The 14,845-nt window shown below is 40.2% G+C and overlaps 3 protein-coding genes across 6 annotated transcripts; 2 read left to right on the top strand and 1 right to left on the bottom strand.

Moving 5' to 3' along the window:
- selenot1a (selenoprotein T, 1a) lies at nt 1–5,310 on the top strand. The gene is made up of 6 exons (XM_071491268.1): nt 1–194; nt 1,192–1,302; nt 2,865–2,991; nt 4,308–4,395; nt 4,696–4,862; nt 5,006–5,310. The coding sequence occupies exons 1-5, from the start codon at nt 55–57 to the stop codon at nt 4,818–4,820; spliced, it is 591 nt and encodes a 196-aa protein (XP_071347369.1). The 5' UTR covers nt 1–54; the 3' UTR covers nt 4,821–4,862; nt 5,006–5,310.
- Nucleotides 5,311–5,477: 167 nt separating this feature from the next.
- Nucleotides 5,478–11,659, bottom strand: LOC139628975 (glutamate-rich protein 6). Of its 4 annotated transcripts, none has more exons than XM_071491262.1 (15): nt 10,892–11,659; nt 10,630–10,684; nt 10,431–10,505; nt 10,099–10,211; nt 9,913–9,965; nt 9,669–9,797; nt 9,478–9,594; nt 9,174–9,385; nt 8,996–9,057; nt 8,592–8,761; nt 7,959–8,041; nt 7,597–7,755; nt 7,109–7,334; nt 6,469–6,663; nt 5,478–5,690 (listed from the first exon to the last, which is right to left on the bottom strand). In XM_071491262.1, exons 4-15 carry the CDS (start codon nt 10,115–10,117, stop codon nt 5,604–5,606), a joined length of 1,512 nt encoding a protein of 503 aa, XP_071347363.1. In that variant the 5' UTR covers nt 10,118–10,211; nt 10,431–10,505; nt 10,630–10,684; nt 10,892–11,659; the 3' UTR covers nt 5,478–5,603. The 4 variants fall into 4 exon arrangements, with proteins under 4 accessions (XP_071347363.1, XP_071347364.1, XP_071347366.1 ...); XM_071491263.1 differs by having other exon boundaries at nt 7,130–7,334; XM_071491265.1 differs by having other exon boundaries at nt 9,478–9,570.
- Nucleotides 11,538–13,466, top strand: LOC139628976 (uncharacterized). The gene is made up of 4 exons (XM_071491267.1): nt 11,538–11,938; nt 12,115–12,255; nt 12,378–12,496; nt 12,618–13,466. Exons 1-4 carry the CDS (start codon nt 11,656–11,658, stop codon nt 13,428–13,430), a joined length of 1,356 nt encoding a protein of 451 aa, XP_071347368.1. The 5' UTR covers nt 11,538–11,655; the 3' UTR covers nt 13,431–13,466.
- Nucleotides 13,467–14,845: the final 1,379 nt, after the last annotated feature.

The raw sequence follows: 14,845 nt of genomic DNA, 5'->3' as shown, positions 1-14,845 counted from the left end.
AGATGAACCTGCCTCTCTCCGTCTGACTGAGTGAGGGAACAAACCCCGGAACGGATGGCGATGAAGTGGCTGCGTTTTTCGCTCCTCGTCTTGGGGGTTTTCTCGCTGTGCTGCGCCACGTCTGGTGACAGCAGCGGCGTGAAGAAGATGAAGATGCAGTTTGCTGCGGGACCCCTTCTCAAGTTTCAGATTTGGTGAGGCAAATGGGCGAAAATCTGGCGAGTCATTGCAAGCTAGCTAAACTCCCAGGCTAACAACACCGTAGGCCGACAACCGATAGAAGCTAGCGAGCAGGGTGTTAGCTTAGCCTTATGCTAACATGTTAGCTACAGGAGAAGGAGCCTTTCGTGGTTATTCATTAGGGAAATGGCTCAACCGCTGTTGAAAAACTCAGGGAGAAAACATTTTCTGGAAGTCCCTCGTTTTAGCCTGTTCTCAGGGACATTTCGTAATTGTCGAAAACATCGCCCCACTTCCGCTGTCAAACATGCGAGTTGTTGATAAATCTAGTAACAGTGGTCTCTTGTCCACATGTCAGATTCAAAAGGTTAAAATCTCGTTCAAGTGCTCCATGTTTCTGGGATTATTTTATACAACACATTTAAACATTTAGCTTTTGGCTTTCTGCATAACGCCTGAATGTTGCAGCCTATTAACATCACCTTAAATCAAATTATTTCCTGTAATTTAAGGTAATTTGCGGAGAAAGCTGAACTCAAATCTATTATACCAAATACGAATATTAAGGAATATAAGGAAGAATAATAATACTTCATGGTTAAAGCCAGGGAGTTGTGGTTAAAAAAAAAAAAAAACGGTGTCACGTGATTTTAAGGCATTTACATGCAAGGATACAAGTTATGACAATGTAGATGAGACAAACAGACATTTGCATTGTAAATTGGTGCTTTTCTCAAAAGGCAAACATGCTTCAAAAAGGCATGAGACGCTGGAGCACAGTGTTGAATTTCAAGAATGATAAAATGCTGCTAAATGAAATTTCTCTATAACTTTACATCAAAAAGAAAACTAAACCAATGGTCCACAGATAACACTGGAATTCAGAGCTCAAGGCGGAGTTCACAATCTCGCCTTTAGATCACTGTATTGTTGTTGCTGCCTTTGTCCCCATTTGTTCTTGCAACTGCACACTGTGTATGTCTGTCTGACAGTGTGTTTGTCTTCACACAGCATTTCCTGAGGGTATAAGCGGGTGTTTGAAGAGTACACGCAGGCCTTGTACCAGCGGTACCCAGACATCCGCATTGAAGGGGAGAACTATCTTCCTATGCCCATCTATCGGTAAGAGAGAGAGAGAGAGAGATTGTCTGCCTTGTTACAAGTGGATTATATCCAGCTTTATTAAAGTAGGCTGAAAGCCGCCTGGGATTAGCTGTGATTTGACTGAGGAAACAGAATTCTCATGCAGCCACGCTTATCCAGCCGTGAATTTGTCTTTGGTGGTTTTTTAGTTGTAGAGAACATTATCTGAATTTGGCGAAGTTTGGGTAAAAGGCGCATTGTGCCATTTAGTGTGAGTTATTATTGATTGCATACTGTATTATTTGTAGCGCCATTTGAAATTTTGAAGTTACTACTTGACATATGCTTGGCTGCCAATTTATTAGGTACACCTTGCTTAAACTAATAGAGTTTAGTACCGCAACATTTACATTTACTCATTTGGCAGACACTGATGCACCAAACCCTGTTATAAATATTACCTTCAGGCAAAAATGCATACATAACAACTTCCCAGGACTCTTGTATCAGACTGTGGTAGTTTTTTGGTAGGTTTTAGTGTTATGTCTAATGCTTAGATTTCTAAGAAACTATCTCACCATTATTTACAAAGTGGATTGTGTTATGTCTAATGAAGATTTTCTATTTTTCTTTGTCTTTAAAGCCAGATATCTTTTGGTTTCAGACTGTTAGTCAGACAAAACAAGCCAACTGAACATATCACCTTGGGCTGTGGGAAATTTGACAACTGTTTGATATTTTATGTGATAAATAAATTCATTCAGAAAGATGAACTGGTGTATGGAAAATCGGAATGAGTTGCAGCCCCAGGACTAATATTCCTATAATACATTTTTCACCATAATTTAGAAATCCATTATTTCTGTTTTGTGCACCGTTACAGACACACACTAGAATTTTGATTCTGATTAAACTTTAATCTTCTAATCTTACTGCAATGAAATCAGTGGTCATATAGATGTTCATGTAGCTGGAAAATAGGCTATACTTGGATCACTGGCTCAGTCTCGATGTGAGACTGGTTTGTGCAGCAGTCCCATGTGTTTTAGTTAAAGGTGTGGTGCCACTGAGACCCTCATCAGTTGAACTCTTAATAAACACACCAGGGATTAGCTCCATCAAAGAAAGGAGATAGTATCACACCCTGAGTGTCCAATTCTCCAGCCGTTGTTTTTTCTTGATTTATTGCTGTGTCTGTCTCTATCTCAGTCATTGGAAGAATGAGCCTATGTTCACTGACAGGTTGTAGTTCAACCACTTACACATGTTAAAGATTAGAGGTAGTAAAACTAGAGTGAACAGGATGCAGGCTCTGTGTTGCAGGCTGATAAAGATGATAGCATTAAAGTTTTATCCTAGTATACATATTTCCCTTGCAGACTTTCATCACTGTTAAAATATATAATAGTTTGAATAGAAAAAAGCTGGTGTTGCTGTCTTTGTGTTTATTGTAGTCAGTGAAGCTCAAATTGTATAAATCGAGGCCATGCCCTTCTGTCTTGGCACAGTTTTCAACTAATGTAGTTACAATTGCTGTGAAGCCATAGTTTTAATATCTGATATCTGAACTCAAAAGCCGTTTTCTTGTTTTTTTCCCTTAGACACATTGCTTCCTTCCTGTCTGTGTTCAAACTGCTGGTGATTGGGCTGATTATTATTGGCAGAGACCCATTCGCCCTATTTGGTATGCAAGCCCCAGGCATCTGGGAGTGGGGCCAGGGAAATAAGGTAAGGTTTCCTGAAACTAAAACAGTTAATACAGCTCTGAACCTATTGAAGCACTCTCTAATGTGTAACAGTGCGGTAGAGGGTGGAGACAGTGTGATGCTGCTGAGCATTTGTTTTGTAGGTAGTCACCACACATATACTGGAACGTGGCTTGAATATAGAAATGAAAGACAATGAGCTTTGGTTTGGCTGTGTTTCTGATGCAGCTGTGTTATGTACACATGCTGCCAAGTACAACTCAACCCGTGGGATTTCATTAGCTGTTCATTCAGGGTCTTCAGGTTGTGTTGTTAAGTATTGTTTGCCTTGGATCTGTTATCCCTAAGGTTGCAGACATCCCAAAGGCTCAGAGGGAGAATGACCAGTAACTGTGAAAATCAGATATTTGCTAATAAAACAGTCTTGCACTATTGACATTTCTGTGTTTTAACAGAAATCTGAGGCTGCCATAATCTGATGGTTTTGGTTGTTAGACAGATAAACAGAAAAGCCTGGAATTGCATACAGAATATAGAAAGATTTAGTAACCATTGGATTTAGATTTGTTTTGCCATTCAATTTTCTTTCAGTTTTTAATCTAAGCCACAACCTGACTGATAAGAGTTACTCTCAGGCTCTCTCTGGTTAATACCTTCTTTATATTATGACAGCTATCAGTAAATAAATTGACTTGAGAAAAGAAATCAAGTCTCGTTTTCCAGGCTCTGTAATTTGCTTCTCTGTAATCTTACCGCACCCTAATCTCATCAACTAATAAGGAGAGCTCTGTGCGAGAATGTCTGTGTACGTCATGCATGGACAACTCTGTCCATTCCTGACCATCCTGCAAACTGCACAGAGAAAGCAACAAGAAACAAGAGACGATCAGCAAAAATCAGATACTAGTACCAGAAAAGCTTTGATGGAGGAACATCCATAACATTTTTTTAGGTGGATATATGTATGAGATGAAAAAAGAAAGGTGATAACGTTGTATAAACAAACCATTTGCCTGCTGATCAGTCAGTTGGGCTCCACTTACCACTAATACATTTGCTGTTAATTAAGTTTGCTCAATGCTATAAGCTTGAAAGGCGTTGGCTGTTGAGTGACATTTGAATTTAACCACCAGATGAGTTTTCCTAAGGCAGCTTCATGTCGATCTGTCAGTAGAGCACCATGCTCATCCTGTGGGTCTCATTGTTTCAGTACATTAACAGTATCTTTTTAGTGTACTGCTCTTGTGATCCATTGAGCAAGCACGGTTCAAGGAAAAACTGGAAACACAGCAGCCAGTTGAACATTCTGACTCAATTTTTTTCCTTTGCTTCTTTCAGATATACGCCTGCATGATGGTGTTTTTCTTCAGCAATATGATAGAAAACCAGTTAATGTCTACAGGAGCGTTTGAAATCACATTAAATGGTGAGTATGAGTCACAGCATGGGCACACAGAACCTAATGTATCTGACATAAGATTGATTTCACTTGGCTGACACTTCACAGACACTGGTAATAAGGTAAATGTAGTGGTCAACAATGATTTTCTTTTCTACTGCTACACTTTGAACAACATGAAGTGCTATTTTAAATAATCATTGCTCAGATGGCTGCGAACAATCTTAAAGAAAAACGTCTCTCTAATGTTATGAAATGAATATAGTTGTGTGGCAATGGAACAAAAATGCATTGAATTACAGTGAAGTGAGTATTGTATTTCCATAGATGTGCCAGTGTGGTCAAAACTGGAGTCAGGTCACCTGCCCTCCATGCAGCAGCTTGTGCAAATCCTGGACAACGAGATGAAGATGAACGTTCACATGAACACAAGACCACACCACCACTCCTAACCCTACTCTACAATTCCTGGCTGGAGCTAAAAGCCCCTCCATGTAAGCACAGTACTGTTCATAGCACTGTTATCAATAAAGATGTTTTATAATAATCTTTTTTTTCCCCCTTAACAGGTTTAGACATACTAGTCAGTGGAAACATTGCTCTCATCTCTTTGATTCTTTTCTCTCCGTCTCTCTAGGTTTGAGGTGGGTTTCTCACTGGGCTGTGAAGTGATGTTTATGAAGGTCTGCGCTGAAGGCAGGAAGACTGCTAGCACAGACTGGATGTCCCCATCACTCCTCACTGTGCCCCTTCGAGACATTCCGCCCCCGACGCCAGAGTGGGATCCATGGCAACAGTGCCGGCTATTCTGTCATTTTCTTGTACTATTCATACAACTGCAGATTTGATCCAGGTCACACCAATGGTCCCATTAGGAGAGATTTAACATTGATTCTTATAGTCTTTAACTTGTTGCATATAAATGATCTATGTGAATAAAAATATTGTGTCATTTGTACCACTGAGCCATATGTAGAATTTTAAGTTTATTGTTCTAAAAGTAGCTTAGCTGTGTAGAAAATGCAACACTTAAAATCTGTCATCACTATTGTTAAAATAACATTGGGAAAATGTGTCTTGGTATGATTTCTGAATAATTTTTATATTTACATAACTTCAAGGAAGCTAAGAAGATTAATAAAACATATTGTAACTATTTAACTGAAGTTGTGGTGTGGTGTTTGGGTTTACTGATTGATGTGGTGTTGTAAGTAATAGTCTTAAGTGAGAGAAAATCACTTAGATAAAGCATTGGGGTGGATAATATGACGACTCTCTTCAGTTGTCTCATCAAGGTTTAAGTTGGTTTGGTAAAAGCAGACCTGAGGAGAAGAAGAATAGAAAGTCTGCCGAAATGGCTTGGAGATACAAGCAAGCGGCTTGCTTGTTCAAGTCAGGTTATAAGTGCACATCTTTTAGCCATCTGCTCAACCTAATGTTATTAGGAAGACCTAATTTGATTAGATGAGACAAAACAGACTAGACTTAAGTACAATGTAGGTACACCAAGTACACCAAAGTGTGGTTGCAGTGCAGATATTCCTGAAACTGAATAGGGTCAAATAATTTTTCTGAGCTGTAGTTGTAACTAAATGAAATTTGGCAGATGCAATGACTTTCTATATTTATTAGTTATTATGCGCCAAAGAAATCTATAACCTTCAAGAGTATTGTCTAAGGGTTCAAAGGAAATGTACATCACTTCCTCATCACTAGTGAAAAACCGTGACCCAGGCTCCGTACGGAGAAATTTGATGAGAAAATTTTGACCTTGCAAATTCTGCACTTAAACATAAAGTTATGAACAGGTGAGGTTTTATATTGAGAAATCTATAGTATCTTCTTAAATACCATTAAGAGCTATATCTTCTATAGATGGACCCAAGACCACATGTAACATGTTAATACAAGAACTATTATATACAGAATTAAAAAAAAGGTAAATTTAAAGTTGACTTTGCTGAAATTCCATTCTTCCTCTGTGGCTGTGCCTTGTCATTGTCACAGTGTACTTTCATTAGGGGGATATCAAAGACAATCCTGTAGACACTTATGGATGAAGGCTCTTTCTCTGTCATTCATCATCACATGAGCACTGACTTCTAGAAGCCTTTGGGCAACAGCATGGAGATGAGGGGCTTGTGTGGTCTTGTGCAGCTGGGGGTGGGACGGCGTCATCAGGTACTGGTGAAGATGCTGAATGACCAGATGGATCCTAATCCTGGCCGCCAACACAAACAGCTCCTCCACCATTACTGATGGGCCTAAAGCAGGCCCATCTGTTTTAGATTCACCCTAAAAAAATTATTTTATATTTAGATGCCATAGTTTAAAATCGACTGAACAAATCAATGTGAATGTCATGTTAAGCACAAGACCTATTTGATGTAATAGTCACTATAAGCAAGATATAAATTCTGTGAAGCATTTGAACAAGCAAAAACATAATATAATGTCAAATGATTTCTAATTGGCATTTAGATACTGTAAAACTGAAGCTACTTCACTAGAAGATGTCAGGGGAACGTAAGTTCAAGAATTCAGAATGGTATATTAAACCTATAAATGCAGGTGCAGAAATATGATTGAAAAAGAGAGAAAAAAGCTTTGTGCAAAGCTTGTACTGCAGAAAGGGAGGTTCTGGGAACTGCAAGATGAATATGTGGTCTGAAAAAATAAACCGCAAGTGTTTGTGGTGGTGCACACCACTAAGATAGGAAAAACAATGCTTCACTTTTACCTGAGCACAGCAGGTACCCACACTGAACTTTGCTTGTTGGCCTTGTGCTAGGAAAGAGACAAAGACTTGTTCTTTCCCGAGGACTCGGACCCCAACAGTTTTGTTGAGGGACAGGAAGACAGGGTGCAGGGGGGTGGGAGTGAGGCTCAGACTGCTCCAGCTCCACCGGCGAACTCTGGCACCTGCTTCATCCAAACACTGACCGCCTGATCCATTTAAAGACAGCCTGCAACATGAATGCAGACACACACATGCATATACACACACTGTTAGTGTTATCAGCACATGGCTATGGATAAAACAAATTATATTATACATTAATCATTTTTATCCTAAAATCACCCATTAGCATAGAAACATGATATTAATTGGTCTAATTTACATAAAATAAATAATAAACATGAAATAATGAAATTTGCTATAGTATATGTATTACCAACACAATTTTAAACAATTAAAAAGTTGAACATTAACACTTTGCTTTGTACCATATGTTTCCATTGCTGTGATAACATGTCGCCCTTCCATCAGACTGGAACACAGCTCTAATCGGTTGACTGGGGGCATCTCTGTCATCATACACGACGCAGACCCTTCCATTTTCTTCAGTGACCACAACAACGAGAGCCAAGAGGCCTGAGGGATAGCTGTTTCCATGACGATAAGGATGGGAACACCCACTGTTGAGTGCCTGTTGCTGTACAATCTAATAGACATGGTTTGCTCTAGCTTAAATTTCCACATTGGTCTTTTTATTAATTTTGTGTTGTGTTGACTCTGATCTCTTCTCAAAAGCAGCTGAAAATCCCATCACGTGATAAATGTCCAAATAATAAATCTGTGTGGATACAAGACCTGAGCAGAGCCGTCATGGAACAATGTAAGAAATTTCATTCCACTGGAATAATATTTGTGAAGAAATTCTGCCCCATCCTGCAAACATATAGGGTAAGATTTAATTTTAAAATATTAAATGCTTCAGATGTGTTTACATATCTCCTGTTTTTAAAGGGGAACTCCACCAAAGTCAGCTTTATAACATAAAGCCTCTATTATAAATGCAAGCATTTATGAGGCACAGAGGGTCCCACAAGTGATGCTATCAAGCTGCATGATGGGAAATGTAGGAGACAGTATTCTTGGAGCCCAATACTAGTGGCTATAAGTCAGGATATCTTTCTCTTTGCTGCTTCAATTTTGACCATTCTTTTTAAGAAACTGTCTCTCATAAGTCCCCTACTTTATCAAAGAACAATACTAATTTGGTGGAGTAACCCTATCACACAGGTATATAATCATGAACTCATGTGCAAATTACTATATAGTATAATGCAGACTTTTATCCTCTATTCAAAGAAAGTATGATTATTTGTATGGTCTCATCTATGTTGATAAGAACATTTGCTTAAGATATTCTTGATATTGACTTAAATAAAACAAACAATGGTTCATAAAATTGAACAGGACAGTAATTTGTCAGTACCTGATGATGACATATGCCAAAGTGAAGTGGCTTGTGGTCACAAAAGGGGACCAATGCCTGCGCCACATCCCCTTCATTTTTCAAGCACTTTTCTGTTGGATACATTGTCCAGGGCCCTTTTCCTGGAGCACAAGAGAGCCGAAAGCTGAGGACCTTTGATGTTGGGGCAACTAAACAATAGCACAGAACAAACTGTATTGGTCACGAAGCTGTTTTGAGTCACAATAGTTTACTTCCATCTCTTCCACAGTCTGGACAAATTGAAAAAAAACAAACGAACAAAAAAAAAACAAAAACACGAAAAACATATGCTCACTGTGTGCAAACTCATATTTGTATATCTTGATTGGAGGAACAGATTCAAAGCTGCCAGTGTGTGCGTTGCACATTTAGCAGTTACTCACAGGTTTCTGTAGCAGGTAGCTGGATTGAGTAATCCCCATGGATTCTCAGTTCTGATTGTAATCTATGAAGAGGTCCAAATACATTGTTTCTGACATTAATGCTAAGAACTTATATTTATGATTAATACTACTACTATATTTGTGGGTCTATGTGACATTTCAAAATACAAATTCGTACCCAAGTCCACTGGGTAAGTCCATGATAAACTTGCTGTGATCCTCCATCTCCCTGCCTTGGAAGAGCAGCTCCTCCGCCTCTGTGGCTGGCTTGTCTTCCAGCGATGTTGGAGTACCAGTTTTCAGGTCACATCTCCCCTCAAACAAACATCTCTGTTTCACCAGCACCTCACACAGCTGCTGCCGCTGGGCACAACAGAAGAGCGGAGCTGTCTACGATGGACACAAAAGAGGATGCATGGCGATTAACAGTACATTGGGTACATTTTGGGAATTCGGTTTTGTACGTTTACTGTCCGCCTCACCTCAGGCTCCTGCATCCATGTCAGATCCAGGGAAGGTGTGGCCTTTTCCCCACAGTACTCACATTTCACCACACATTCTGTCAGAGGTGGAGGCTGGAAAAATAGTTTTAAATTGGGCTACTAAGTAAAATAAAGCCATGTTGCTCTAAATGGGAATTTACTACAGTAGGTAGGAATTTGGATCTGAGTACCGCTGGAAGAATGGTTGTTAAGTTTATCCTGTGGTTGTCAGATTCCCGGTTGTACCTCAGAACTCCTGCAGCTCTGATACAATAGGTGGGTGGGTCACTAACAGGCTGTGTACAGCCCTCTTGATTCCTCTTATCAAACCCAGAGAAAGATAAAAATCTAATTAAGTAAACAAGCCATTGATAAAATAGATAGTTCTTGATAAAAACATGGGTGAAAAGGAAAACAGACTATGATTTGTCTTACATGGTCATTCAGGACACACAGCGGCTCATGCTGTAACGTAGCAGCAGTGGCATCTAGGGCAAAACAAAAGTCATTGTGGCATCATTGAATTAAGTCCAAGAGAAGTAAGCATTGGCCTGAATAGAGACTGAATGATCCTACTTTACTTTGATCATTTCATTTTAATTATACACGGGGCAGACTCACAGGCAGAGCTGGACCTCATCTTTGTCTCTCTTCTTCTGCCTGTCGTGAAGTTACTGATTTCAGCGTCTTTGTCCCAGTCTGAAATAACAGCATTCACTGCTTGTGTTGCTCTCCTGTTGAAGCAATAAACACAGTAGATAGACTAGGAAGCAATCAGATGAAATATACGAGAGAGAAACAGACATGAGACAGAAAAAGGGAACTAAAAAAAACACTTATGAGGTAAGGGAGACTACCTGTTAAATGTAGCTTAACTTGAGCAGGATACATAATTAAAATAGCACACCTACGATAATGCAATGCATAAAGTAAACACAAGGTAATACACTCACCCCAGAGGGAGTCAAATATTCATCTATGCTTCCCCTTGCTGGTGTTGTCAGTAACCTTGGAGATGAAATAGCTGCCTACGGCAATGTGTAAACATAGCAGCCAGATGACTGGTTTTAATACCAAGAAATGCCATGGAAAAAAAAAAAAACAATTAAAGAACAGTTATAGTAAAGTGTACAATACTGTCAGAGTATTTACTTGGTCTGCAGAAAAGAAGAAAACAGGATCCTGAAATCTAGTGTCAATTGTACACCTGCAGGGAAAAAAATAAATAAAAAATTAAATGTCAGATCTTGTCTGGATTTAGTTTTTTTATTTATGTTCAAATAAGATTCTTTTTTAATACGGGCATTTTGTAATCCAGTGATTATTAGAGTCCAGTGAGGTTTGAATATTTGTTATCTCCAGATCTCCAAGCCAGAAAGGTTTTGGAGACATTAAAATACAAAAATAATCTCACCTCCTCAGGTTTAGTAGCTTTTCTGGAGTTTCACCAGCAGAGGGAGATTGTCCAGTCGTCATGGAGCTGTAAATGTTCAAATTTGTTTAGTTTTCTTCTGCTTATATATCAGTCTAAACACAAGGGGGGGGGGGGGGGGGGTTGTGGCTGTCTTTGAGCTTTCTTTCCTATCACAATAATTTCATCACAGGTTGAGAATGAACCTTGAAGCTCCACCAACAAATTATGTTGCGAAACCGTTTCAATGCTCCCTCTTTCAAACGCCCCTTTTGTGCACGTCTTTCATCCACTTTTTCCATTGTCGTGAACATGTTTTAACACCATTTCTCCAAAAGATGGCGGAGTGGCTGCGCTTTCCAGTTGGTTGTGCTTGAAGGAAACGTCACAGATGTAGCATGTGTAGTGGACATTACACCCCAAAACACAATATTTACACATAGAGAGCAGGCACACCTACAATGAGAATAATATCTAATAATAAAAAACGTCATTTATCATATTCATAGGCTATTGCTTCCTAGTCTAATCCAAAAGACCACACAAAGCTCATTCTTCCTCCCCCGTTGCCTCTTCACATTATGACGACAATGGCATTTTACGCAGGTGCGCTCAACATCAGATAATTAGAGAGCAGGTGATTAGCCTCTGATTGGCTGCGGCAGCACCTGCGGTACTCGCTCGCAGGAAACGTCGCCACACAAATAGCCGCGGGAAGAGGCGGCATCTCCCAGCTCTTAACATTTCCAGGAGTCCCACGCAGCAGAATGACGCGTAAAGGAAAAAGGAAAAGCGCCACCGCTTGCTTGGCTGCAGGTTTCATTCTGGCTTGTTATTTGGCGCAAACGATAGACTGCTATCGACTGAGGAAAACAGAGAGACGAGAGGGGCGAAAGGAAGCCGACGCAGCCAAAACGATAGGTTTCCAAGAGGGGAAGATTTTGTTCGGGAAGGTTTTTGAGAAAGGGTCGCAAGTCGTAGACGGGAGCGGGAAAGTCTCTTCAAACGCTTCGGCGGAGGATGAAGCGGCCTATCAAGCGGACTCTGCGGGTAACTATAAATCTGAGGTCTCTGCATTTGTAATCTGTAATTGGATGTTTTGCTCGGTTAAGTTTCTGCATACTGACTGAATGGATAAAATGGCTGTTTATAGCAGCACAACTCCTAAAAGTGGTCACGAAGGGGCTGTTATAAAGTAGCCTACGGTCATAAATGTTTCCTGTCAGGCTGGTCAAAAGGACAAGCACATGATGCCAGCTCCAAAGAAGCGTCGTGGCAGCGCATGGCACCTTCCCTGCAGTGTGGATGGGACCAGATGAAGTTCAGAGCAGTGGGACCTGGAGCCTCACAGTTTGCAGTGGAACAAGGTAAAGTGACAAGCTCATTAGATATAGGTGCCATTCGTGTGTAATCTCTATATTGTAGGCATTTGCACCAGCGTTTGCCCAGTCAGTTTTTTTTCTTTTTTCACCCCCCCCCCCAAACACAGGAAATGCACCTCCAATGCCTCTGTCCCAGGTCCCTTCCACCTGTGGCTATAGCATGCAGAGGAACTCCCTTGCACTTGTTATGTTGGTTCCATTTGGTGGCTGCAACATGGTTCAAGAGGTAACTATTTCCTGAAATTATGTTCCTAAATGATGCTGTGGCTTAATCTATAAAACAAATTGTTAGTTGAAGCCTCAGTGTAATGTTAACTGGCATGTGTAACAGTTCTTTTTCTCCAAAGGGTGGAAGTTACATCCTGCCAATGCGTTGGCAGGGAATGCCAGTCTCACTCTGGTGCCCCAAGCCTGCAGCACCTGCTCCCATGACCGCTGAGCCACATCACCCTGTACAGGAGACACCCAGGTACCCTCCATCATACCCTGAGTTGCCCCAGATGCCGCTGATGCCCCATATCAAGCACCCAGATGTTTCAAATCCCCAAATTCCCCCTTCCTATATCTTTCCACCTTACCTGCCTTATCCTCAGTACCCTTCAGCAACAACGACGACTACTACAAAGAAACCAGAAATGCCTAAAATTCCGCAGTACCACTCTTTCTTCCCCCCTCTTTATCCCTACTTTCCTCCCCCTCTTCCAGTGACGACAGCAGCACCAGCCACCACCAAATTGACTACCACTGCAAAGCCAGCAGTCCCAGCTCCTCCCCCAGCATTTCCTTTTCCTTTCCCTTACCCACCTTTCTATCCTCCCTTTCCTTGGCCCCTCCCAGGGCCCCTACCGACAACTCCAGCAGCCACAACTACAACGAAACCTACAACGAAACCTACTTCTAAACCCCAAATGCCACAGTTTCCACCATTCTTTCCTATATTTCCTCCATATCCCCCCTATCCTTTCCCTCCACCTATCCCTCCCAATCAATATTATCCAACCTCTAAGCCAACGACAACCACGACCACCACAACAGAGAAAACGGACCCCATACTGACTCAAGCACCACCACATAATCACCCACATCATCATCCACATGTACACCTTCCATTTCCATTTATGCCATATCCCCCTAATTATCCTGGTGTTTTTCCAGGATAGCTTGCTGAAGAATGTATAATAAATGGTTTGACATAAGTGGCTGTGTGTGTCAATAGTCCATATTGGAAAAGGGCTTTACTGTTGACAAAGCCAGGGGGCTCTTCAGATGTCAGACTGGCGCTCATTAATATGAAAATGCAAGTGTGAGGGGAAAATGTCTTGCAATTGTGTTAAGGAACATTGTCATTGCAACTATTTCATGTGACTCAAATGCTCAATTTCAAATTGTTTCCTTCCCTATAAGGTGACAGGAAAGTGGGAATTTTAGTCATGGAACTGTTGCGCAAACAATGGTCCTATTACATTTCTTTCACTGACATCTTGCATATTTAAAACCTAGACCCTCTAGTTTTGTTCGTGAGGCTCTATATGGGGTGTTTAAAGACTGTTCACAGGTGGTACCATGGCTCAACCATTTCTTGGTCGGCTCAAGATACTGTTTGTGCACAAGCTTTACTTGAAGGTCTTGGTCTTAAACAAGTCACCGGCTGTTAATGACTAATTTCTCACAAATTATATTGTACAGATATTCAGAGGGTGTAAAATAGTATTTATGGAATTACTTTTAAATTGTGCAAGCTCTATAATAGAAGAAAAACGGATACTCCAAAAACTCTACTTGTGTATAATTTGTTGTTCTTGCTTCATCCTCCAGCCATAATATATTTCCAAGTGTTTGAGCTGCATTTAGTAAAGTCTCTAGAGTAAAAGTACTGTTTTAGAAATGACTAGAAAGTCATTTTAAAACCTTTAGGAAATATAACCTAATGACTGACATCCTAAACCCTAAAGATAAATTGACATGCAATTTCCTAAAGGGAAGTCAAGGACAGACATGAAACAGTTTGAGAACTGTTCAAGGAGTGACTTGGGGATTTAGCAAATTTCTAAGGCATGTCAAAGAGCCATGAATTCTGAGGCCCCCTGCTGTATTGATTTAACTTTGACTATAACTTATACCTATTTTATAGTAAGACATTTGCAGTAAGGGAGATTGAGCTGTAGTGGCAAAAATATCTAAATGTATTATAGCAGTTATTGTATATTAGAGTCTGTGTCCCAAATGAAACTAATAATTTTGAGGGCGTAAACTCTGTATTGCCTATAATATAATTTCAAATATCTAAATTATTCTACCATAGCAGCTCCTTCGAATTAAATCTGTACATTTTAAACAGGATGTACATACAGTCAAATCTGACATCATGTACATTTATTTAGATTTTTGTTGTATCTGTCCTTTTATCATATTTTGCAATCTTGCCTGTACTGATACATATGTCCAAGTTGTTTTTGCGCTGAATTGTCTGCCTGCTAGGTGACACCTAGTTGTCACATGGGCTATGTTTATGATTTTCTAAATTGTGAGAATATCGGTACATTTTCAGGGCAAAGAAATCAATTACATTTACAAG

The sequence above is a fragment of the Trachinotus anak genome, unplaced genomic scaffold (genome assembly GCF_046630095.1).
Source record: "Trachinotus anak isolate AG129_WGS33_773 ecotype Australia unplaced genomic scaffold, CSIRO_AGI_Tana_v1 ptg000012l, whole genome shotgun sequence".
Classification (NCBI taxonomy): Eukaryota; Metazoa; Chordata; class Actinopteri; order Carangiformes; family Carangidae; genus Trachinotus; species Trachinotus anak.
Note: the sequence above shows the minus strand (reverse complement) of the source record. Positions and strands in the feature narration are given on the sequence as shown.